Source organism: Euleptes europaea, unplaced genomic scaffold, assembly GCF_029931775.1.
Source record: "Euleptes europaea isolate rEulEur1 unplaced genomic scaffold, rEulEur1.hap1 H_1, whole genome shotgun sequence".
NCBI lineage: Eukaryota > Metazoa > Chordata > Lepidosauria > Squamata > Sphaerodactylidae > Euleptes > Euleptes europaea.
In genome coordinates this window covers 1,741,623-1,769,272 of record NW_026612049.1, presented here as the reverse complement: position 1 = coordinate 1,769,272, position 27,650 = coordinate 1,741,623, and the positions used below count along the sequence as shown (strand labels likewise).

The 27,650-nt window shown below is 39.6% G+C and overlaps 1 protein-coding gene across 1 annotated transcript in view; it reads right to left on the bottom strand.

Annotated features, from left to right (window-relative positions):
- The window catches only part of LOC130492892 (multiple PDZ domain protein-like), a 202,872-nt gene that overhangs the window by 117,655 nt on the left and 57,567 nt on the right, over window positions 1–27,650 (bottom strand). The window contains exons 12-15 of the mRNA XM_056866653.1: window positions 24,486–24,575; window positions 21,356–21,438; window positions 18,694–18,840; window positions 1,494–1,643 (exon numbers count right to left, since the gene is read on the bottom strand). Of these exons, the coding sequence (XP_056722631.1) occupies window positions 1,494–1,643; window positions 18,694–18,840; window positions 21,356–21,438; window positions 24,486–24,575 (470 nt within the window). The remainder of the gene's footprint in view (window positions 1–1,493; window positions 1,644–18,693; window positions 18,841–21,355; window positions 21,439–24,485; window positions 24,576–27,650) is intronic.

Below are 27,650 nucleotides of genomic sequence, written 5' to 3'. Positions count from 1 at the left end.
ATCACTATTATTTTTAGACACTGGTCTAGATCTGAATAAGTGTACAGCTTTTTCAGTACGCCCTTCTTTCACTTGAATTTCTTCAATGCCAGCCTCCCAAACTGCTTTGAAACTGAAGGGGGCTTCAAAAGCATAGATGGATCTGGCATTCAAAGGGGGAAAAAATCCTGCTGGGCCTACCAAGGACCTTGGGAACTTCTAAAATAACCACAGTACTTTGACTGAAGTCACCCTGTGAATCTAAAGTAGGGATTTAAACCAAGCATTCCAAATTCAAGCCCAAATGTAAGACTCCAGATGGTGCTTTGGACTCACTCTTTAAAAAAGTAAAACCCTATTTATCTGAATTATTCTGATCCTATTTTTCCCTACTTCAAAGATGTCTACATTCCCACCATTTGTTTTTTGGATACTCCACTGTAGTTATTCTGTACAAATGGTAGGTAAAGGTAACGGTCCCCGGTGCAAGCACTGGGTCATTCTTGACCCATGGGGTGACATCACATCCCAACGTTTACTAGGCAGACTTTGTTTATGGGGTGGTTTGCCAGTGCCTTTCCCAGTCACCTTCCCTTTACCCCCAGCAAGCTGGGTACTCATTTTACCGACCTCGGAAGGATAGAAGGCTGAGTCAACCTTGAGCCAGCTACCTGAAACCAACTTCTATTGGGATCGAACTCAGGTCATGAGCAGATTGCAGTACTGCAGCTTACCACTCTGCACCACAGGGCTCATGTATAAATGGTATTAACTCTTAAATTACATCAAGGCTTTACGCTCTAGAATGGCTTCCTTCAAGCAACGATGGCTGCTGAGGCAACGAAGCAGAACAGGGGACATTAAGTGACAGAAGCCATTTCCCGCACGCCACCACCCCAACCAGCTACCACTGATGTTGAACCATTTAATAATAAATGAAGCTTTTGTTATAACCAGAGTAATAAGATGATTGGAATCCACACTGGTATGTTTATTAATATAACCAATAGCTGACACAAGTGTTAGGAGAACACAAAAATGTCTTTACAAGTTGACAAGATTCTTCACTGTTCACATTTTACAAATGCAAAGAAGTCACAAGGCTGCAGCTGACTTATGAGCGAAAAGCTTATCACTGTATTTTTTCTCTGTATCTTTGCTGTAAGATCCCACTTTCTCTCCGGAGAAGCAACCAAGAAGAAACACAACCAAGGCAGCTATCCAGTGACTGTTCTGGAGTGAGTTGTGGCAATTATGTCCTTGTTGTGGCAATTATGTCCTTGCAATTATGTCCCTTGTTGGGGCCATAAGAGAAGGAGAAGCCAGAGCAGGGTGAGTGCTTGGAATGGCTCTGACAGTACGTACCAGCTCGGGCACTCACAGGCAGAATAAGCGTAGATTTCACCTGTTCTCTGTGGAAGCCTCCTGATTGCTCATCCATGTTTGGCCCCAATAGGCCAATCTATAGAACAGGCACAGCACACACACACACACAACACATGTATTTATATTACCTGCTCTGTCATCTGAGATTCATCCAATATGGACTGACTAATAGGTGGAGCAGCTGCACGGCAACACACCATTGTTACCTTGATGGGAAGTTCTTTTAAAATATTTACAACATCCTTGTGATTTTCTCCAAGCAAAGATATTCCATTTACCTGTGGACAGAAAACAAAATATTTAATAAAGACATTAAGGAGACACTTTTAAAGGAAAAACACAGTCAATATATGCTAAAATAAAGTCCAGACTGTGAATATGTGTATATATTTCTGTCAATGGGATACACAACATACCACACATGTAGATGGTGGGACCAGAAAAAACATTTCACGTAACAAAGAAAAGGGATCAGTCATACTAGGGATCCAAATTTTGTAAATCTTTTCACATGCTTCAAAAAAGTAATTTTGGGGGAAGGGCTGCTTGAAATAACATGAAAGTGTTTGCATTTCCATGACCTTGCCAATCAGCAGGTGTTCCAGCAACAAAACCACAGTGGCATAATAAGATGGTGCACATCTGCTGTAACACACATTGTAATGTACATTTGGATGCACATCCAAGTGCAGCTATTGTCCATAGGAAGCCATAATCCAATGTGCATTTTGGTGTAAGGTTGTGCATATTGATATACCCAAACAAAAATAAACCCGAAATTAGCCTTTTTTGCAATATTCAGGTTTTAGGTCAACCGAATACCAAAACCTGGGAATCTGCCCGAAGCTGAATAGGTGATATTCAGTTTTTCCAGGTTTCGGCTATTCATCTTTGCTCAGATGCACAGCTCTGGGCTTTCCCATTTTTCTATCTTTGACTGGTTTCTGCCATTTTTCTATCTTTGACCCCTTTTGAGGTAGGGGTCGTGTAATCAGAGCCAACTTGGTCTGACCAAACTAGTCTGGAAGGGTTGTTTTAAAAAATGGGATTTATCCAGTCCCATCTGGATGGATATACCCTCCAATTAAAAAACACCCACTGCTACAGCTACTTATGGGGCTTTTGAAGAAAACTCCTCACCCACGTGGATGAGCAATCTCCTTTGCAAGAGCTGCCTGGTGCAAAAAAAGTTTTAAATATTTAGGGATCACTATCCCACAAAATTTGAATAAAGTATATAATTATAATTATAGGGTACTCTGGAAGCAAATAAATCATGATTTGAAGGAATGGGAAAAGAAAAATAGTAGTATTTTCACACGCATTACATGGGTTAAAATGTTTATCATCCCAAAGATATCATATTTATTTTATGCGCTGCCATGGCATATAGAGGAGAAAAGTTTGAGGGATTGGCAAAAACAAATTGACCATTATATTTTTCAGGTTAAAAATCCAAGATCTGCCAAGTTGTTAAGATATAGCGCACCTGGTAAGGGGGGTTGGGGTATAACAAATATTACATTATATTATACAGCATATCAATTAAGACATAGTATTCCATTGGTCTCTTTATCTAAAGAATGAAGTAAGTTAAATATGGATCTGTATTATTTAGAAAAAGCAGGTGGCCTTCAAGCACTGTTTCAAAATAAGAGAGGGAAGAATTTAAATACAACCCCTTGGTCTACGTTATATAGCCCGATTATGTGTTGGGACAAATGGAAAAAGAATTTCTATCCGGCTTCCTCCCCCCCCCCTTAATACCTTTTGTCTTCCATCCATATTTTGAGGTCTTAAGAGGTTAGGAAAGGGAATTTGAGACTTCCGGATCCTGGCTGAACCTTCAAAGCAGCCTTCAAAGCAGCCTCCGGCTCGAAAGTAGCCCCGGGGGGAGGGAAACCTCCCCCCTTGACACCGGGCTCACGGCGCCCCCGGGGAAGAGGGGGATGCTGATCGGCGCGCTGGCAGGCTCCTCATCCTGGGAGCGGCCGTTGCCTCTGTAGCGGCGACGGAATGCTCGGACGAGAGAGCGGAGGAGCGAGCGCCATTTTAAAGAGCCGGCACGGAGGGGAGGCTTGGATTCATTTAAAGGTTCCTTTTTTTCTTTTATGAAGCAAATTTAAATAAGTTACACTGAGGTGTCTGTCAGTGTTAAGAAGAGTTTGAAAGCAAGCTGGATTGTATTCTAGACTCACTAACGAGCTAAAAGTGAAACTTGGATTTTTGCCAGCTGTTGCGCACTTAAAACTCATTCAGATTTGCCAGGCAAACGGATTGATCTGAGCTAAGCAAAGCTTTGAAGGTGTTAAATCTGGCAGGAAACAGCTGAATAAACAAGTTTGTGCTAATGTGCTAATTATCTGAGCAATGAATAACCATTCAGTGGCAAATGACTCTTAAGACGAGGATGTAAATTACAGCTTCTCTCCCCCTCTACCTGTCTTTTGGATTATAAACAGCCGTTGCAAGTTGGAATGGGAGATAAGGAAAAGGAGAAAGGAAAGGAGAAAGAAAAAAAAGATTCAGAAAAACACCCCAAAGGACTTATTAAAGAACCTAAACAGCTGCAGCTTCAACAATCACTGCTGCCTTACAGAAGAGCTTCCATCCCTAGTCCAGTGGTTTCACCAGTTTCTTCACCAACCACATTGGTCTCAGTAACAGCAAAGATGGCAAAAAAATCTGATGCTACATTGAACTCTATACAAGAGTTGCTGGCAAAGACCCTCCAGGAGATGACAGCTATGAAGCAGGAAATGACTTCATTAAAACAAGATATGACATCTGTAAAGCTGGAGGTGGAATCAGTCAAACAAGGCTTGCTTCAAAATACAGCAGTGGTTGGGCAAAATACTGTTGCTATTTCAGCGCTGCAAGACTCCATATCAACTTTGACAGTAAGACAGAATACATTGGAAGAGAAAGTTAAGAAATACTCAAAAGATAATAAAGACACTAAAAAAAGAGTTGATGGCTTAGAGATGGCAATGGAGGCGGGTGTTGAGAGAAAAGAAAAATGAGATGACCACACAGCAATGTTAGAATTGAAGATAAAAGAGAGTTGGATTCGCATACGTGGGCTCAGAGAAAGAATTGAAGGAAAAGATTTAAAAAATTATCTGAAAAGACTGTGTGCTGTTTTTCTTCAGGAGGAGGAAGAGATTGTGGAAGGTATGATTATAACAGCCTACAGAGTCAACTCTGCATACGCGACCAAATACAAAGTTCCACGGGATTGTTTGGTGCAATTTTTTTCCAGAAGTCATCGGGATCTAATTTTGAATAAACACTATCAGACACCATTTACTGTTGAAGATATACCGATGAGATTGATGAAGGAGATCCCGGGACGACTGCTGAGGAAAAGAAAAGAGTTTGCAGAGATTGTGGAAAGACTCAGATACAATGGAATCCAACATCGATGGGAATTTCCACAGGGCATCTCATTTATGTACAAAGCCAAAAGATTCAAGATCACAGACACTGTCAAAGCGGATCAATTTTTGAGAAGATATGGAGGGGATCTACGCAAGCCACCACAACAAACAACGAAAGAACTTGTTGGAAAAGAGGTTCCTGAAGAAGAAAAAGCAACAGAAGCAAGTGGGGGGGTGAAACATCGTCACCGGAGGAGGAAGAAGATGGCTGAACAGTGAAATTACTGGAGGAGGAGGAGGGGGAGGGTATGAAGGGGATTGGTTATAGAATAATAATAAAGAATAAAGAAAGGGGTTCGAGTGAATATTGAAATGTTACAAATAATGTCATGGAATGTTAATGGTTTGAATTCTCCCAACAAAAGGAAAAAAATCTTTTATCATTTACAAAAATCAAAAGCTAATATTTTTTGTTTACAGGAAACTCATATTTTACCAAAGGATGTCGTAAGATTGGAACATGCAAAACTTGGCAAATTATTTACATCATGTAATGAGAACAAAAAAATAAATGGTTTAGCAATGTATATCCCCTCACTAATGGAGCCCAAGGTGGTATTTACGGATAGAGAAGGGAGGGTCCTTTTGGTGGAAATTGTCGCTGGCATCCAAAAAAATTTGTTAGTTGGTATTTACGCACCCAATATTAATCAAAAAACATTTTATGATAATTTAGCATTGATACTAGCAGAATATGCGTTTGATAAAATGATATGGATGGGAGACTTTAATGGGGTTATGGAACCTAGGTTGGATAGATCCTCAAAGAAGAAAAAGGGTAAATGTGAGGGTAAGCTACCAGGTATTTTTAATAATCTTATTGAACAATGGGAAATGTTTGATATATGGAGATTGTTAAATGGTAAGAAAAAGGGATATACTTTTTATTCATCTAGACATTCTTCTCATTCAAGAATAGATATGTTCTGGCTTTCTAAAAGTATTACAGGTTGGTCGGAAACTCCGGAAATTTTACCTAAGGTATTGTCTGACCATAATGCACTTTTGATTAGAATTCATTTCGAAGATAGAAGAAATAAACCATGGGCAATAAATGAATACTTACTGAAAAATAAGAAAATAGTGGATAAGTTAAAGGTAGATATACAGAATTTTTTTTTAGAAAATGTAGATAAAGATGTATCAGATGAAATAGTGTGGGATGCTAGTAAGTCAGTAATTAGAGGACTTCTGATACAGCAAAATTCAAGATGGTTTAAAGAGAAGGAGAGGCAAAAAAGAAAGATCTTAGAAGAAATTAAACAAGGAGAGAGACAGCTTAGAAAACTGCAAGATAAAGTATTAAAGAAAGAACAGTTGGAAAGAATAAAAAAGTTACAACTTCAATATGAATTTTTATTAACTTCCGAAATAGAAAAAAATTATGTTTAACAGACATAAATTTTTTGAACACGCCAATAAACCTGGTAAATTATTAGCGTGGCAAATTAAATCTAAGGAGAGGAAATTACCAATACTGAAAATTAAGAAAGATGGGAAAATAACAAGTGATAAACAGAAAATTATGGAAACATTTAGGGATTATTATTCAAATTTATATAGACAGAATGTAGAATTAGAGAGGGAAATAGATGTTTATTTAAATAATTTTGATTGGGTTCAGTTATCCCAAGAAAATAAAGATTTATTAGATTCGGATATAACAATGGAGGAATTAAGAACAGTTATTGGAAAAAGTAAATTAAATAAATCTCCAGGAGAAGATGGTTTTACAGCAATTTATTATAAAACTTTTATAGAACAATTGGCTCCACATTTGCTGAAAGTGATGAATCAATGTTTGCAGAAGGGTTCCATCCCACATACTTGGAAACAAGCAAATATAGTGTTAATACCAAAACTAAACACGGATTTGTTGGATGTCAAAAATTATAGACCAATTTCTTTATTGAATAATGATTACAAATTGTTTGTAGCTATTTTAGCAAACAGACTTAAAATTGTACTGAATCAGGTTATACATGAAGATCAGGCTGGATTTCTCCCAGGTAGACAAATTAATCAAAATGTAAGAGTGGTGTTAGATATTATAGAAAATACAGAATCTACTACTGAATCTATTGCAATGATTTTTTTAGACGCAGAAAAAGCATTTGATAATATAAATTGGAAATTTATGAAAAAAGTAATAGAATATATGGGTTTTGGTAAAAAAATTCAAATAGCTATTGATAAAATTTATACTTATCAAACAGCTAGATTGTTAATTAATGGATGCATGACGTCACAATTTGAAATTCAAAGGGGCACAAGACAGGGATGTCCGCTGTCACCCTTATTGTTTATATTAGTATTAGAAGTTTTATTGAATAAGATTAGAAATAATGTAAAACTGACTGGTTACAAAGTTGGGAAAAATCATTTTAAGGTAAAAGCATATGCTGATGATATAGTTTGTTTTTTATCTAATCCTAATAATCAAATTGATGAATGGAATAAAACTTTGGAGGTTTATGGAAAACTTGCAGGATTCAAAATAAATAAAAATAAAACGAAAATACTGGTTAAAAAAATGACGTTGTTGCAGCAGCAAGAACTATTACAACATTCGGGATTTTCAATTGAATCGAAAATAAAATATTTGGGTATATGGTTAACCTCAAATAATTTAAATTTATTTAAAAATAATTATGTTAAAATATGGCAACAAATTACTAAAGATTTAGAAAATTGGAGAAGGATACCATTAACACTATGGGGAAGAATTGCTGTGGTTAAAATGATGGTTTTGCCTAGAATGCTTTTTTTGTTTCAAAATTTACCAATTATAAAAGGGGTTAAAATATTTAGAATTTGAAGAGACATTTTAAATTTTTTATGGGGAAAGGAAAAACATAGGATTGCCTATAACAATTTAATTGAATTAAAAGAAACAGGTGGGTTAGGGTTACCGGATTTAAGAATGTATTATGAAGCAGCCTGCTTTACTTGGTTAAAGACTTGGATATTATTAGATAATATTAAACTTTTAGAATTGGAAGGTTTTAACCTGTGTTTTGGATGGCATGCATATTTATGGTACGAAAAGCAAAAGATAAATAAAGATTTTTATATACATATTGTTAGAAAAGGATTATTTCAAATTTGGAATAAATACAAAAGGGTTTTGGAAGTTAGGACTCCAGGATGGATTAGACCAATAGAAGCATATATGAAGAGAGGAAGTCATTTAAATCTAGATGTGGATAGATATAGTGAAATTATAAAATTTAAAGATGGAGAATGGGAGTTAAAAAGTAAGGAAGAACTTAATATTAAAGACTGGTTCATGTATTACAAATTAAAAGATATATTTAATAAAGATAAGCAATTGGGTTTTAACAAATCTAAATCTAATTTAGAAAAAATACTAGAGAAGGGAAATAAAGGTATGATTGGTAGAATATATAAACTATTAAGTGAAATTAATTTGGAACAGGAAAGAATTAAACCAGTAATGGTGAAATGGATGAGGGAATTAGGATTTAATGTAGATTTGGATGTTTGGGAAAGATTATGGAAAAGGGAGTTTAAATTTACAATTACGAATGAAATTAAAGAAAATTTATATAAAATGTTTTATAGATGGTATATTACACCTGTGATGATAGCTAAAATGAAAAAAGGGGAGACGGATTTATGTTGGAAATGTGGTAAGGAAAGAGGTACCTTTATGCATGCATGGTGGACATGCAAAAAAATTAAAAAAAATTGGATAAAAGTTGTAAAAGAAACTAATAATTTGATTAATATTAGTGTAAAAAGAAAGCCGGCATTTTGTTTATTAGGAATACCACAAGAAAATTTGAATAAAAATGACAGAATTATTTGTCAATATAGTTTTGCTGCTGCAGGAATTGTAATTGCAAAAATTTGGAAGCAAGCGAATAAACCTTCAATAAATGATTGGAGAGAGAAATTATGGACTTATATGAGGATGGCCAAATTAACGGAATTCCTTCATGGAAAGGATATGGAAGAATTTAAAAATACGTGGAAAAAGGCCGCCACATATTGGGATAAACTGGCAAAAACGGATTTTATAAAGCTATTTAGTGAGTTATAGAAAATAGGTTTCTTTTTAATATCTATACATTATATACATAACTGTAATTTTAAAACTGATATGACACGTCTGCGGAAGTCAGGTGAAGGGTCACACGAGGGGATGGGTGGTGGGAAAGGGGGTATCTTATAAGATTCAAAAATTATATTTAAAAAAAATGTATTAATGAATATATATTGATACTTCTGGTTCTTTTTTTATTGTTATTTTATGCTTTCCCCCCCTTTTTTTTGTTGTTATAATTTTTTTTTGTATATTATAAAACTCAATAAAAAATTAAAAAAAAAAGGAAAGGGAATTTGAAAGGATTCTTGATAAAAGGATGTTTTAAAAAAACATCAAGAAAATGACAGAAGAGGAGGGAGATTTAATGGGCTTCGATTTAATGGCTTTCCTCCCTAAACAAAGCCATTGGTTATGGAAATATCAAATAACTTCTTTTTTGAGTAAGAAGGAAATACAAGAACAAATGAAAAAAGCCATTGAATGACTTTGAGGAATTAGTTGATAAGATTGATGTAAAGGAAAAGAAATTGATTTCAAGAATATACAAGATATTAATCGATCAGAAAAATAAAACTGCATCATCATTAAAGAGGATATGGGAAGGGGAGCTAAAAATAAATTTGAATGAGGAGTGGAAGGGAATTTTTAAAAGACCCCCTTTTAAATCAATATCCATGAAAATTCAGGAACATGGTATAAAAGTATTGCAGAAATGGTACTTTAGCCCACAAAAATTACATCTTATAAATAAGGAAGTAGATAGGAATTGTTGGAGAAGATGTGAGGAAATTGGTACTTTTATTCATATGTGGTGGGACTGTCCAGTCACACAAAAAGTTTGGAAAGAAATTTTTAAGGTAATTGAGGCAATTATCAAAGAAAAAATAGAACCCACAGTGCAGATTGCTCTTTTGAATCTATTTTTGAACGAAAATGGGAATTGTATACAGAAAACATTAGTAAGTTTTTTTGTTCATAGCAGCAAGGTTGGTAATTGCTGCAAATTGGAAAACAGCAGAAAATATTACGTTGAACAGGTGGCGACAGAAAATAAGAATGTTTATGATTTTGGAAAAAATTACTTCTATTATCAGAGTAATTCAAGGTTGTAAGGTGAAGGAAGAATTTAGTAAGGTGTTGGGTACTTTGTTACTTCATTTCGGGAAAACCTCTGACTGTAAAATAAGTAATTTAATTAGGTAAACCAATATTTTGTGTTTCAATGAGCAGAGAATTTAATGGAATGCAGTGATGCCCCCATTGGGGTTAGCAAATGAAGTTCATGCATGGCTTCTTGTCTTTGGTCTATGTAGTCTTGTTATCATGTTTTTTTCTTTGGTCTATGTAAATCTATGTATTGTTCTTTTCATGTTTATTTGTGAAAAAATAAAAATCTTTATTAAAAAACACAAGAGCTGCCTTAGTCATGACCTTGGTCACCACCACCTCCCTGAAAACCTGCCCTCAAGCTGAAGGTCGTCTCGAGTAGAGGCTTTATAACTGTTGTTCATCGAGTGGTCTTCTGTGCAGTCCCACATAGGATCTGCGCTTGTGCAGGCCAGCCATGGATAACTGACTAGAAAGCTTTTAGGAGCTTAAGAGAGCCTGGAACACTCCCCCTCCCCTCCATCCCAAGCCAAGAGCAAGCTGGCTTCCTGCCCAATGGTCACATGACGGGAGAGAGGACTGCTCCTCCCTCAGTTCTCTTTTCATCGCCATGGAAGACCACAATAGCCACTAAACAGTAGCCCACAGCAGGGAAAGGAGGGAGGGATGCGTTGCTGCACAGAAGACAACTCGATGAACAACAGTTACAGGTAAGTGCAACATTGTTTTTCATCTTCGTGGCTTCTGTGCAGTCCTGCATGGGAGAATAGAAAGCTCACCTACCATGGAGGCTGGTGTGGGCTTGTCACCAAATTAAAAGACAACTCTCCCAAACAGCTGCTTCCCCCCGGAATCCACCTCTACAGGGCAATGCCAGAGGAATGTGGATGGAAGAACCAGGTTGCCACTTTACAGAAATCTCGGAGATCAGTCATGGCAAAGAAAGCAGTGAAAGAGACATGAGCGCTGTTGCAAGGGGCCTCCACATGGAGAGGACAGTTTAGTTCAGCAGTGCTATCAACACAAAGTCTTACAGCGCCCACCCACTCAGAAGCAGTTTCCAAAGAAGCAGCTGCTTCTGCCTTCTATGCACCGTAAACAGCTGTACTGAACCTGAAAGACAAGGTCTTCTGGAATTGAGTGAATGAAGCAATTGCTCAGTTAGCAACTGAGAATTCAGAAGAAAAGAGGTTAGGCAATGTCCCGAACATGGAAATGGAACACTGCCCTAGGTCGAATTCCAAGCTAGGTAATACCACATTAACCAGATGGAAAGTGATAACAGACCAATAAGTCCCCATCATTTTGGTCAAAATGATAGCAACCAGAAATGGCACCTTGCAGGATGAAAGAAAACCAGGTTAGACATTGCCATTGGACTGAAAGTTTTATGCATAACTGGCAACAGCACTATATAAACTTCAAAGAAGAATAGGGGGCATTAGCGTAGGAAAAATGACTAGCCAAGCCCCTCAAAGTCATTAGCACACCAGTGCTACAAATATTGAGCAAGAATTAATCAGGACATAGAGGATTGAGTTGACCGCCAAATGTGCTTTACGGAAGTAACAGCCGGACCAGTATAATTTAATGAGTATGAGTAATAATACACCCCACATAATAGTGGAGTATGAGGTTGCAGGCCATCTGAACCTGATCATACAAAAATCAAGCTGACTTGGCAGCATAAGACGGTCAAGTGGGCAGTACACGTAATGCCATCAACAACCTTTGTAATTTTAGGTCCCATCTGATTGTTGGGACCACCACGCTGCCTGATGTAGTGAAGGGAAATTGTGACAGAGTAGGGGCCATGCCATGATCAGATCCTCTTCTTGAGGAAGTACACCAAGTCTCCATCAGAAGTAATCCACAGAGTGGGAAACAGAAAAACATTCTGACCAGCAGGGACCTGTGAGCATCACTGGTGCCCTGGTTCTGTGGAGCCAGGGAAAACAAGAAAAAGGCAGCAGCAATAGAAAATGTGACCAGCATAACACGAAATCATCCCCAAAGGCCTCATGGCAGCCAGTGTCCTGGAGTAAGACAGGGACATTTTGCATCGGCACTTGCGACAATAGGACTCCACCAGAAAAAAACTGTATTCCCTTAAAAGGGAAAACAGGGCACAAAGTGTGAGGAACTACTTGTGGATTGACAAAACCTGTCTGCTCGGGAAATCTGTAACAGAGTAGACTATTCCCACCACCTGTACAGCCAGCCTTTAAACAAGTGCTGTGAGAACCTCAGTACCAGAGAGAATACAACATAGCTCTGGATATAGGAAGACTATGCCCTGAGGTGATATCAGTATAACACTCGCCCTATCAGCCAGGATCTGTACCATTAGTATGGGAAGGAGCAGGAACCAAAGGGATATGCAATAATCCCAACTGTACTAGGGGACAAAGACTGGGAAAGCATTTTTGTTGTTGATGTTGTTGTATGTTCTCTTGAAACCCCTGTTTTGTAAACTCGGCAAATAGAGGTCTAATGGTCTTAGACCGATGATCCACAATACACAGAGAGCGGTATTCTCCCCAGTTTCGGAACCAAGGTGAAACCATTAGGGTTTGTTTGTTTGTTTTTAAAACACTAGGTAGATACCCTAGCACCAAGTCCAGTAGCAATGGTGATGCAAAAAATTCCTTTAAAGATTTTATATACATTTGCAGATAAATCATGCAGTTACCAGAGACTGAAAAGGTCATGGGCCATTACACTGCTAATGGCTTAACTGAAAAGACATTCAAAGTAGCTGCCAAGAATGCTATCACTCGAGTAGGTAGCAATTGGGATTACACAAGATCAACTAGCAAACCCACGCTGCATAGAGATCAGGAGACTATAGGCAGACAAACCTGCAGGACTGGTAAAATGAATTTTCCTAACACCAGTAATCCAATTACAGATCCACAGCACCACCTGCTGACAGCAGGGAGCAAATGCAATAGGCCTCAGCTGCAATGAACTCAAATGGAAGGAACCCAGCGCCTTGGACGGTGAAGAACACCATTCAGCACATAACAGTAACATGCCCTGTATGAAACATCCGTGGAAACTCATAACACCCTGTGAGCTGGGGGAGTCTCCCCTGATGCTGGGTAAACACAATGTGTACAAGGACTTACCAGAAAGTGTATATAATTTGCTTAGGCTAATTACAGTCCTAACACTGAAAAGTGTTTTGCCCTTAACAGGAAGATTCAGAATTCCTGCCCAGACTCAAAAAGGGCAGCCCCAGCAACTCAAGGAAAAAAAACCTGGGAACCTGAGCCCTATTAAGATAGAAGTATCCCAGCAACCATGAACTAGGTGAGGGATACTGTAAGAGGAATCCAGCATCCTCTTTAGCTTTATATACATTTCCCACCTTCTAAGTGAAAGTTTGGCTATAAAAAAGAGGTAAGCCAAATGTATACCATATAGACTTTGCATAACACACCCCATGTCAGATCCAACTTCAAATCTGAGGGAGAGTATCAATTCTTCCAAACCTATGCCTCCAGATTAATTGCTTTGAATAGAGCTGAACAACCCTGTGGGTGGGACACGCAGGATCACTGATGGAATCCATCAAATTGGGCTGCACATTTAGATGATGTGGCCCATAAGCCCTCCCTCCCTGATGTCAAGGTGGGCATGTCAGTCGACTTTGGGGTTGGGGGAGATGCTTGTCACAGAAGGGATGAGTGTCTATGCACCCATGGGTGTCTGGATTCCTAAGCAAGCAACCCAAGAAGGGAGAAAAGATGGCTCTGCCGACATGGGGGGACGCAAACTGGCTGAGACGCCTTCCCCACATGTTGGACAATGTTTCAGCCTAAGCTTGACCCCTGCTTATCCCACTCAGCACCGAGGAGGCATCAGTGTATGACGTCGATGACATGCTCATCTTGGCACCAAGGAGGTATCGGTGTATAACGTCGAAGACATGGTCGTCTAGGCACTGAGAAGGCATCCATGTATGATGGCGATGACACGGTACTCTCAGCACCGAGGAGGCATTGGTGTATGACGTCAATGAGAGCCAGGTGGCTATCGTGTTGGTGTGTCAGAGGAGAACCAATGTCAAGGGGCTTTTCATCCGGAGAAGGGATAGACGTTCCCACCTCCTTGGAATTGTTCGACCTCGAGAACTCCTCTCTGTATGTCATGCAATGTGGATAGACGTTGAAGAGATGGTGCCTCAGATCGGCATTGAGCACAATCCGTTGGGCCTGACGGAGTCAACCGTCCTTGGAATTGTTTGATCTCGTGACCTCCTCTCTGCACGTCATGGGGGACTCATCCCCTAGTGCTGTAGACTAGCAGGCTTTCCATGGAGCCTGTCAACTTTGAGATGTCATTCATGCACATAACTGGGGACAGAGCCCCTAGTGCAACTGTAAAAAAGGGTTGCATTAGTAAAGCCTGGTTTCCTCACAGACATTCAAACTGGAGACTGCAAGTCACAGCGCCGAGGTGACATCAAAGAAGACTACACGGCTGTTCATCTTTTTGACTGGGGTCTCCGAATTTCTCTCACAACACAGCCTGAATGACTTGTAAAAAAATGAGAGGGTGACAAGATGAAATAAGTATCCGAAACAGACCATTAGTTTGTGGAATACTCATTCTACATTTGGCAGAATTGTTAAATAAAGACATACGGGCCAAAACAGAAATCAAACGCTGAGAGAAAACTTTTCTGAGGTAGAAGAAAATACACAAATCTCTCAGACATTACAACCATCATTATTTTGTGCCATACTCAATGTACACTTGTCATATTTGTTAAATAAAGCCATATTGGCAAAAAAAAGAGAATCTCTTAAATAGAACAACATTCATTATTTTGTGTCATACTCATTCTATATCTGGCACATTTATTAAATAAAGCCATATTGGCACAAAGGAAATCAAATCCTGAAGAGAAAAACTTTTCTGAAGTAAAAGAAAAGACACTAATCTCTCAAACAGAACCACCATTATTATTTTGGACTATACTCAAGCCGGGTTTCCTCATAGACATTCAAACTGGAGACTGCAAGTCACAGCGCCGAGGTGACATCAGAGTAGACTACATGGCTGTTCATCTTTTTGACAGGGGTCTCTGAAGTGAACACCAAGTCCTTATGAAGAAATACTGACCACTGTTATTGATTTCTCTCACAACACAGCATGAATGACTTATAAAAAAAATGAGAGGGTGACAAGATGGCACATTTGTTTAAATAAAACCATATTGGCAAAAAAAAAAAAATCCTGAAGAGAAAAAAACCTTTCTGAAGTAAAAGAAAAGGCACAAATCTCTCAAACAGAACAACAGTCATTATGCTGTGTTACAGTATTTCTACAGTTGGCACATTAGTTAAAATAAAACCATATTGTCAAAAAAGAAATAAAATCCTAAAGAGAATTTTTTCCTGAGGTAACAGAAAAGATGCTCTGAAACAAAGCTTGTGCTCTCTCCAAGGCGACGAACAGAGAACTGAGGGAGGAGTGCTCCTCCCCCCTCCGTCACGTGACCATTGGGCGGGAAGCTGGCTCGCTCTTGGCCTGGGACGGAGAGAGGGGGAGCGCTCCAGGTGCTCTGAAGCTCCTAAAAGCTTTCTAGTCTGTTTTCCGCAGCTGGACTGTGCAAGTGCAGATCCCATGCGGGACCGTACAGAAGCCACGAAGATCAACTTCTCAACCTGAAAACCAATGGACAGCTGGGCTTGCAAATGCCTGGAGGATGGGGGTGACCCCCTTTACGGACCTATAAAATTGAGCCCCGTCCCAACGTTCACCAAACTTCGGAGTCCATCTAGGGAGAGTCTCTTGCAGCTATGCTGCAAATTTGATGCCCCCAAAGGAGCTTGGGAAAAAATCCCCATACACTATAATGGACTGGAGATTTCTTTTCTCGTAAACCCGGAAATAAAGACGAAATACTCCTTTACCGGTATGGGTATACAGCTTATCCTGGGTTTAATGGAAAAATTAGGCCCAATAAACCTGAACCCGAAATTTACTGAGTGTTTTTTTTTCCACACGACCCTATTCTGGTGTAACTAGTACTGCACTGAGATTTCAAACTGAGGGCAATATGGTTTCATTTGCCTTCACTAATGTCACCATGTAGATAAGTTCTGTCATACCATTACATTTGCTGTGCAGTCCTTGACTTTCTGGGATTACAAAGTGACAAAAATGAAACTCTGCTGTAGTCAAAAGGAGCAGCTGATTCAGGAAATGACTGCTGCGAACAGTACAAAAATACAAAACAGCACAAAGTAAAAGGCTGAGTTTGTTTCAACATTTTAAAACCAAAAAACATTTAGAGGGTGAAAAGACCCTCTAGTGGTGAGTTTGTGGCCTTGTTTCAGATAATGTAAGAAAGTGTATTTAATTACTAGGCCTAATTAATATGGCCAGGGAAAAGCAGCCAAATGTCTATGATCTGCTCATATTCTGAATAGGGAACTGGGTCATACTCAACCTAGCTTTCATTGCTATTTTTTGTTGTATACACTGTTTCTCTATTATGATTTGTTTCATTATTTGTTATATATATTACACTATTTTATTGTATGCAATATACTGTTTAGTAAACTTTTCTAATTTTAATCCCATTTTGTGGCACCATTTATTGTATTTATACTGCTTGATTATATATTGTTAATGTTTTCCTGTGTGTAATGCACCTTCAGAGAGTGAGAAATGTGGTCTATCAATGAAGTCAGTAAGTAAATATTTTATGCAAAGCACATTGTTGAAATGCCAAAACTGTACAAATCTAGAGGTCATTAAAAATATGTTGAGGAATTATTTGATTTGGTGATAACAGATGGGAATTCCTGAAACTGTTTTTGTTGCTGCAGTTAATTTGGTGTTCTCTATAGTTTTATTTATATATTTTATACTGAACACGTTGAGCATGATTTTAATGTGCTTTGATGTATTTTGACTGTTACCCATTTTCAGGTTAAACAAACAAACAAACAAGGGAAAGTTTTGGCTATGAGCAGTGAGGCAACTGCAACTGCTTAGTAAAATCAGTAAAATATTCTTCCCCTCTGAGCAATTCTTGAGAACTAGAAACTTTTCATTAAAAAACATTTTAAAATAAAAGTCAATATTCTAAGCAATCTTGATGCCAAACCAAGCATATTACACATAATCCTCCTGCCTTTAACTGAAGGTGAACAAACTTGACAATGAATGAATAACTTCATTATGACTCTATTCACATGACACTGTACAACAATGACAGTGCAGTCCTAAGCAGAGTTATACCCTTTTATATGCATTGAAATCAATGCCCTGTGCATCATCTGAAGTCTCCTTGCTTTGTACACCATACATTCAAGAACAGATGAGCCTGGAGGTTCTCTGTCTGCTTCATCTTCTCCAGTTCAAACCAGGGCAGTGCTGGTTCACATTGCCAATCCACAGCACAATCCACAAGGGGGGCAGAAAGTGCTGAGGAAGCAGCATGACCCCGGTGCTGGCATAAATACCACTTGTGCCAGTGTAAGAGGCATTTACGACGATGCCAGAGCACTTATGCTGGCACCGGGAGTGGTGCAGTGGAGCCACGCATGGGCACCGCACACACCGGTGCATCCCCAGGGCGGGGCTGGCAGTTCCCTGAGCCCTTTCAGCGTGAACTTACACCAATGAAAAAGTACGCGCAGCCCATTGAGCTGCATACAGCAGTTCCACGGGGGTTGGGAGAACCTCCCTGCTTAGGAGGTGGCTCGGCTGCACAGTCCCCGGCCATGGCGCAGCTACCACCCCCCACTGTGCTCCCAGTGAATGAAACAAGAGGACGAACTGAGAGTTCACAAACATCTTCAGTTCTCAAGCCAAAATTATTACTTATAAGATCAACATGAATTTTAATTTTTGTAAAACAGTAAACCTCCCAATAAATAAAAACAAAATGAAACCCCTAACTGTCATATATTTTGGTTTCCTTGCAGCCCAAGGCATGAGCCAGGGCAACTTTATAAAATATGGTGCCCCAAGAAGCATTGCTGAGACCCTGCAGCAGCACAAGAGGCATGTAACAAAAATACACAGAAGGGATTTCTAAAACTCAGTTTGAATTTTTGTCACCATTGTCATCATCCATTGGGAACTTCTTGTCCTCAAGTACCACTGAATGAAACTTGTTTAAGAGAGCAGATCTGTGGGTTGGTTCTTGTAGGTTATCCGGGCTGTGTAACTGTGGTCTTAGTATTTTCTTTCCTGACGTTTCGCCAGCAGCTGTGGCAGGCATCTTCAGAGGAGTAACACTGAAGGACAGTGTCTCTCAGTGTCAAGAGACACTGTCCTTCAGTGTTACTCCTCTGAAGATGCCTGCCACAGCTGCTGGCGAAACGTCAGGAAAGAAAATACCAAGACCACGGTTACACAGCCCGGATAACTTACAAGAACCAATGAACTCTGACCGTGAAAGCCTTCGACAGATCTGTGGGTGTTTGTTTTTTACAAACTGCATTCATATGAATGCATTTTGCACAGAAGTTCATAGCACCTTCTTGCCCATAATTGTGAATCTGCACACACACCATTGTTGTGAGAAGTCTTTTTCATACCACTAGCGAGATTTTTCCTCCACCAGCTCCCTATTTGAAGAAACACCAATATCTACATGCACAAATAACAGAAACACAAAAGTTCAGCAGAATTTGTTGTAAGTAGAGAGTTTAAGTAAATCAGAAATTGTTTTCATACTTCCAGTAATTCATCTCCGCTAAACAGCTTGCTACATCGTCCAACTGGTCCTTCTGGCAAAACAGATCGAATAAAGTGATGTCCCACTGTTGCTTCTAAGCTTATCCCTAGTCCGCTGCTTTCACTAAACTTGTTCACATGAGCTACCTGGAAAGAGTACAAATAATGAATCAGCAGAATGCTGTAAGTCTGTTGTTTTTAAAATTACAGTCACACATACAAGGGCACAGTAGATTTCAAAGCATCAACCATAGCATTTCACCACAGATGCTTGACTTCCTAAGCTACAAGCTCCCTTCTTTCAAACACCATCCCTTCTCATTGATTTCTCACATCAAAACAAGATTGAATCACAATGTAGGTTGAAAGGGAGCAGCCAGCTGTAACGTCCCATTCTCCTTTGCAAAGGGTAACTGATGCTGGTAGCTACAGCTGCCCCAGAGATGAAAGGTAGTCAGAGGAAGTTACAAATAAATGGAACAAATCCACAAAGGCCCCACACCTTCCGCTACAGCAGAAGTCAGCTTCCATGGGTGCCATAGAAACAATGACTAACAAATACAGTATTATGGAACGGAAATGTCTCCAACGTATCGTAAAAGCCCTGGATGGCACATTCGACACCAATATTGCACACTGTCATCACCCCCCTGGAAGCAGTGAAGCACACACAGGATGCACATCTGGCAATATAATCCTCTATGGGTTGCTAATTCCCAAGTGAAAAAAACATCTGTGCTAGTATGTGAAAGAGAGTTGTAGCAATGACCCTGGCCACTGAATTATGCTTAAATGCCCTTCTTAGGAATGCTGGGTATGTTCAAGGTCATAATACCACAGATGCTACTTGGACCATCTTGGCCCAAGTACAGGAATTGCTATAAATTCTAAAATGCGCCACACAAGCTAGACAAAGGATAGGCTGTTGCTCAACTACAAGTAAAATAACAGCTAAATAAGGGATATGATTGCCTACTTAGTGTGAGTCACCTTGGATGTTCAATGCTGTGACAATTTCGCTAGGATACTAGCTCTCTGGCACACTATGGCCTGGATGGCACAGGCTGGTCTGAGTGTGTAGGTGAAGAAATAAAATTGGAGTTTAGTGGATCAATGGTCCCACTTCAATTTCAACCATACCATTCTCAATCCACACATTTAAAGCAGCTACTGTGGACATGGAATTCTAGAAAGCAAGACTTTGAATACTGCTTAATTTGAATGCCCTTTTCCTTTTCGATTCAGCAATCTATTAATAATTTCATAGTCAGAATCCATAATATTATATTTAAATCAAAGTTAAGCTTACAGAGCCATCCTAAGCAGAGTTACACCCTCCTAAGTCCACTGACTTCACTGGACTTAAAAGGGTATGACTCTACTTAGAATTGTACTATCAGTCTCATTTGTTTTTCTCTGTACTTTCCTTGTGTGGAAGGACCATACTTGCTCATATGCTACTCTTGTGAAAAACAGTATAAAGACTGTAAATCTCTCAGAATTAAACCCATTGCCTGAAATCCAGTACACGCTTTCTTTAAGCACCATTGACCTTGGGGAAGGGGATCACTTTAGATTCAAACTATAGGTATCAGTTTGATACAAAGGAAGATAAATTTCAGGTTATTGGTATGTTTACATTGTCTTATTGTTCTTTATACCAATTCAGAGGTCTGAAGGTCAAATGACATGTTACTTGAGCAATCTGTGATTGGTAGGCTGATATGGATTAGAGCCATGGCATTGGGACACAGGAATTCCCATGGCATTTCCCCAATAGGAATCCTCCCTCCCAAGTTGCTATTAGAAGTGGCAGGAAAAAATATAAAGACAATACAAGTGCTTGTCCCCTACGTTGGCTAAGAGCAGCTTCAGACCCAATTGCTGTCAGGGAATCATCATGGTGAGAAAGGGTTAAATGCTTCTGTACCCAGCACTGTGGTCCCAATGGAAAACAGGCCCCTTGTAGCTCGTGTTGAGCATTAATGGAAACATTGGGAGGCCTCATCATAGACTTCTCTATAACTTGTAGTCTGGGTAAGTACATTTTGCAAAACTGAAGGCATTTTCACATTAAGAGGCCTAAAAAGTATATGAGGCATAATGGAAATGTAAAATTTATACGTGATTTTTCTGGGATGAACAGGGGATGAAATCTCCCATTAATAGTCCTATGTGATATAAATAATGAGTTAGAGTCTCAAATACATTTTGTGGAATCTTATATAAAAAATTGTACGAGGCCAGTTCCTTATCAGCTATAGATACCCTGTAAAGGGTAAGGCAGATGTAAATTTGTTCCAACATATATGAAAGCTGCAAGGAGCCCTGACTCCCCACTACATATTTATATGGTATACATGTAGTGAAATAAAGAGGTCTCCCATTTCTTTTGTTTTGAGACACCTGCTATCTACACACCAGATTTACACTAAATCAGTAACGTTCTAAGGGTTATTAGCAAAAGAAGCATAGTACAAATTGTTTTGCCTGAAACCCTCTATTTTATTTTCTGTTTGTACAGAAATATGTTAGGATTTTTGTTTTACAAGTTTAAACTTTAAAAAGACTAATGCAAACTTCTTTAAAAAAAATGAGAGACCTCCCTATAAGCACTAAATAGAACTTATTAACAATACAGCAAGACCCTGAGTTTACATACCACAACCTCATAATTTGTCCCTACAATCCTCTGCCACTTGTTCTGCAATGCCTCTTCTTCTTCTGTGGAAAATAGCTGAAAACCTGAAAAATGCAGTTAAGAAGTTCAGCAACTAAAAATATGTCATTCATAACCTTGTTGGTGCTGTTCAGATAATGGTTGGATTGTGCTGGACTTTGCTTCTCCTTTGTATCTGTCCCATTTATGTACAATGAAAAAAGTGTCTACTGTACAGCCTTTATCCTTATTGGATTTTGTTAGAAAATCGAAAACAACACTGCTGCACCAGTGCGGCACTTTCACAAATCAATCTAAGCAGCGTTTCAGAAGTCTAAAACATGTTTGGGATTCAATTGGTTCTTTTCAAGACCTACACAGCAGTTAAGAAGTCACAAGATAAGCAGTTGATCATAAAATTTCTTTTAGGAGGATTCCTAAACCACCACTTTGTCTATACATTTGACACTAACCCAAACAACATTTCCCCACTTACCCTGGCTATTCAATTTCAGAGTTGCATTACATCAAGCAGCAGCCTTTTAGCACTTACCATGGCTATTCTATTCACAGCTGCATTACCTCAAGGATCTCCTTTCATCTCCTCTCTTCCAAAGAATGCTAATTGAACTAGTCTTAACTTCCTGAATAAGTAGGTCTCTCTCTGGCTATTCTCTGCTGCTCCTTCTTGTTTCTGTGAATGTAGAAATTATATGCACCTTCTGTCTTCCCTATGGCACAACCATTCTCTAAACAACTATTTTATTATATATTTTTATACTACTTAAAAATACAAGACAATTCAATACATTTAATTGTTACACTCTCTTTCAATTGGAAATATGACCCAGCAACTAAAAGATACAGTACAATTTTTAACATATTTCTGGCTTTTGCAAAGCTAAGGATGGCAATCAAAAACAATTTATTTTTTTTACAAAAACTTAGAACTGCTGCATAATTTTTATAACACAACACTAGCATGCTGTCAGGCACTGCTAGTGTGATTTTTACAGGAGTAAAATCACCAAAGCACCACCAGTCTTTATTAACTGCTGTGTGTTATGGTTATGGAGTTTTCCAAATGTCCTTAATAATTAATAGGCTTCGAACATGGCTTTTTGCTGAGAGACACAGGCAAATCAAAGTAACCATGTTTACAACTGGCATGCCTAAATATCAAAATACAGCTACCTGCAAGGACACACTGAGTAGTCTCAATATGCATGACCAATTTATGCTTTTCCCTCTCAAAACTATGCCCTCCATTTCAGAGGATAATGTTAAAATATGGTCCCTAGAGGGCAGTGGAAGAATGCAAGTTTGTGAGTATAGGTCCACTTCTGATAGATTTAGCTCATCCAAAACACAAGAAAGAAACACACTGTCCAAATGTACAACAAGCATGTTCTTTAGAAAAGACAGCAAGAGAGAGGGAGAATGCTGTGAGAAACATAATGAGGTGCCCAGTCACAATGGTAAACCTGAGCGACTGGTGGTTTGTCTCAAGGATGAAGAATACAAGGAAGAATGAATGAAAAATAAGTATAAAGGAAGAACAATGATAATACCACAGAAGTGGAGAAAGAGCAGAAAATGTGAACACTATTGTTATGTCAGCACACATGTAGCAACCTAAGCAACTATAAGAATTTTATATTTTAAAGCAGGCCCATGCAAGTGGTGACCCACCAAGCCAAACACAGTCCATAGGTGCATGATTTTGCAAACTCAGGCAGACAATCGCTAGGTAGACTTCATATCTAGTGGGCTGCTATTCATGGCTGGTGGTTAGTTCAGTTTGATGTGTCACATATTAGGTATACATGCTTCAGACGAAAGACATGAACTGCTTTAGCTATCCAGAGATAAGTGATTACTAAAGCAACTTATATCAATGAGAGTTTTCCCAATGGCTTCAGCAGTAGGCAGAATTTATTTCAGCCAACATATTTTTAACAGTCGTAATTATCGGACTGAAATCTGAAGTCACACAAGCAGACCAAAACTTATGGAGTGGGACTTTCCTGCTGCCTCTTACTTTTTTTTTTCTTTTTCTTTTTTTACCATCAAGTCATAGCTGACTTATGGTGACCCCATAGGGTTTTCAAGGCAGGAGATTAACAGAGGTGGTTTGCCATTGCCTGCCACTGCATGGCAATCCCAGAATTCCTTGGTAGTCACCCATCCAAATACTAACCAGGGCTGATTCTGCTTACCTTCTGAGATCTGACAAGATCAGGCTAGCCTCGAGGTCAGGGCTGCCTTTTACTATGGCCCCTAGAATTCCTCTCCTGGGGATCTGGAAACAAACAGTGAGGGGGTCTGAAGCAGAAAGGGGGGAATTGGAAAAAATTACCCCCCTCTGCTAAATACCGCTCCACTAGTGTAACTAAGATAATGCCAGCAGAGCAGAAATTTTGGATCTAACCACTACGCCTATTGACAAAGAAGTGTCTAAGCTATCAACTGTGGGCAGAGGACTATTTTTAATATTCCAGAAACTGCTTCTATGTTTAAATGACCCTTTAAAAGAAGAAGAAGAAGAAGAGTTGGTTTTTATATGCAGACTTTCTCTACCACTTAAGGGAGACTCAAACTGGCTTACAATCACCTTCCCTTCCCCTCTCCACAACAGACACCCTGTGAGGTAGATGAAGCTGAGAGAACATGACTTGCCCAAGGTCAGCCAGCTGGCTTCGTGTGTAGGAGTGGGGAAACAAGTCCAGTTCAGCAGATTAGCCTCCGCCGCTCATGTGGAGGAGTGGGGAATCAAACCCAGTTCTCCAGATCAGATTCCACCGCTCCAAACCACCGCTCTTAACCACTACAAGCTACTAACCACTACAAGACACTAATAGCTAGTGTCGGAACATATTGTTTATTCCAGGCAAAGAACTATGTATGGGGAATTCTAGAACTGTCTTCAGCCCCCACCCTTCCAATACAGATTTGCACATTTTACCTCACCACAAATTTTCCAAGATTTTTAAGACAAAGGATAAACTCTTGAGACTGCTACTGTGCCCTTTTAATACATATCTAGAAGAAAAAAAGCAAGGCAAGAGCCAGGAGTCACACACCAGTATGTTTCAACAAAGGGAAAATGCTACTAGAAGTCATTAACACAGACCTGATTGCTGTGGACTAACATCTTCTCCAATGTGAACCACACTGGTACTGCATGTCAATAATGGAGCTTCTTTCTCTCTCTCATAGCTTTCTGGAAAAGAAGAAGAAGAACCTCAACAGCTCCATAATAAGGATTTCTGTGATAAGAAATGTAATGTGTTGTGTGCTTTCACTGGTAATAGGAACTTCTTGGCTTTTCCCTAAACTATCAAACTATGAATGGGCTTTTCAACAGATGTACAGAAGAAGCTATCAAATAATGCAAGATTTTTAGAATTAAAAAATCGATATATACAAGACCATTATATATAAAGAAAAACTGTCCTCTTGATTTGCAACACAATAGGAAGTTTTTTCAACCTCAAAGCCCTAAAAGAGGCTTTGGGCTGGGGAGGGTGGGGTAAAAATGCAAAAAGAAAGAAAGAAAGAAAAGTATTCAGTCAAACTCCTTTATTGCAGATTAACAAGGAATAAGCAGCTATGCCTTGGATTGACAGTATAATCAACATAAATAAGCAACTGCTGCACATCTAAAAGTTGACTCCTAAAATGGAAACAAAGCTATTCTTCCACCCCACCACACAAACACTGTGATTAAAATATACAAGAATACAAAAGTAGCTATTACATTTATGCTTCTCCCTTTCCAGCCTATGCAGGAGCTCCAGAGTGGGTGATCTCCTGAGCAGTCACCCAAAGATATAGGAAAAAAATATCAAATAGTCTAGAATTTGGCCCTTGTCCTGCACATGAATCATTCAATGGTGGCCAGAATGGGAAGAATTCTACTTATAACAGCCTTAGTCTTAACGGTCAGTTTTGAAGCACATGTGTTTGGGCCCCAAGCTAGAAGGTAAGAAACCCTGTGAGGGAACATCACTGAAATTCATTATCTGAAGCTACATTTTTACATTCATTTGTAATATGATTTTAAAAAATCATATTAGTTCCATCTGCCGTTTTTTTCTTAAGGAACATGTTTTTTCAATTGTTCCCCAACTTGGTAAAATGTACCACTTTGTAGTCATCAGAAGCTGATGAAGTATTCTAAGTAAATATCATGAGGCAACTGTCAGCATAAGTGAGGCTCCGACTTACCCTGCAGAGCCCCAGTTTGCCTGCCTGGGCTGGGGTCCGGGGGGGGCGAGTGAGCTGAAGGTCCGGGGAGGCTGGTGGCTGCAGGAGCTCCAGGGGAGTGCAGGGAAGCCGGCCAGAGTGGGGCCCCCGAGGGTTTGGGTCAGGCTGCCGGCAGAGTGCGAATGCTGCAGCTCAGCACCGACGGCGCGTGCTTTGCCGCATGGGCAGCCATTGGTTTGAAACGGGCCAATCAGACTGAGGCTCCCAAAGGGGCAGGCCTCCTGGAAGCCAGACCTGGGTGTTTTCACTCAGGTCCGGCTTCTCTGTGTATAAGGAGGCCATGCACAGCTCAGCTCTCAGTCGGCTTCTGCTTGTGAAGCCGAGAAGAGCTGATCTCACTGGCCTGAAGGGCCGAAGGCACTGGAAGAAGAAGCATCAAGGAGCAGCGAAAGGACGAAGGCGCGGCAGGAGTGCAGCAGCGGCAATGGAACTTGGAGCTTTGGCAGGACACCAATAAGGGGCTGCCAACGAGGGCGGCCGGCTGCATCGGGGGTGGGCTTGTTTCCCCCCTCTTCTTGGGATTCCTTCTACCTCAGTGTAGCCTGAACAGGCTGCTTTGCTGAGCAGTTTCCCCCCGGCATTAAAGAAGGGAAGGCACAGGGATTTTTTGGCGAACCATACAAGTGGGGGTGGGGGCTTAGGGTGCTGGGCTCACCCCCGCCTGTTGGCTGAATCACTGGTTTTCTTGCCGGGCCTTACACTTGGGGCTCTGGCTCAGGGCTACTCCCAGCCTTCTGCTGAATCACTAATTTGAGCCTCACACTGGGGGGAAGGGCTCATAGGCGCAGGGCTAGACCATGTCTTTGCTGAATCGCTACTTTGTGAGCCTTTCCCTTTGGGGGGGTTCGCCTACCTTGTTTTTCCCTTCTCAAATGGTAGGTTACCTCTGCTGCCTGGCTGGACTATTCAGCAAGGTGATTCACAATTTTTGGGGGAGAAATCAGGCCACCTTGTTGCCATGCCACCTAAGAAGACCAAGGCTACTAAGAAGGCATCTAGAAAAGACCCTTCACCTCCTCACACTCGAGGTTGGGTTGGGGGTGTTATAGGCCAGGACATATATGCCATATAGAAGCTTATAGAAACACATGGAATAGATGGATTTGTAGAATTTTCCTATTTAAAGTTACTAAAACACCATTAGAGGCTTGTCTTTCATTTGAAACTAGGCAAGCCTAGACATGTCTGACCATGTAACTCCTTTTGGAATACTGGCCAAGAGACTCTTAGAAACTAAGTTTCCGGAATCCAAGCTGTCACTAACAATGACGGTATAGAGCTGTAAATTACTGAAAACATTATCAAACAGTGTTGCATAATGTTATATTGGGTTTTAAGTTTAAATATGAATGAATTACAGAAGAATGTGTCACGGTCTCTGACATAATTATGGTATTTTGTGAACATGTGCAGAATTAATTCCATATAGAGATTAAATATAACATGCAAACTGAGCCACATACTGCAGAGCTTTGTGTAATGTATAATGAAAAGCCTGTGTAATGCAAATGTCCTTAGTACAGGCTGACAGAATTCTCTCAAGGTCAGCTCTTTTAAGAGCTAACTAACTATGTCACTCTGATCTTGTCCTTGAAGGGGGAAGAGCAGAGCACCTTCCATCTATCAGTAAGATGTAACTAAAATCACTTTTCTGATTCAGTTGCCAGCTGTCAGAATCTCAAAAGCAGAACACTTTTGCCCTTCTCAAGGTCTCAAGATATCTTAATGTACTAAGAGTGCATTAATAGCTTAAACTGTGCTTTTTATAACTTAAAGGCATTAAAGGTTCCTGCAGTCCTATCAAGTAATATGCTTTCTTGCCTTCTGTAATCTGCTCAAGGCTGTGTGTTACTAACAGATGGTCACAAAGTGACAATGTAAGCAATAATTGTGTTTTATAAGTTATATAGTTAAACATTGTGCTTCAGATTTCTAAATGGTCTCATTTAATGCATATTGTACTAACGAAGAGGATGATATAAAAATTAAGTATATAACGTGATCATGGAACTCAGAAATGAGTGTTTAT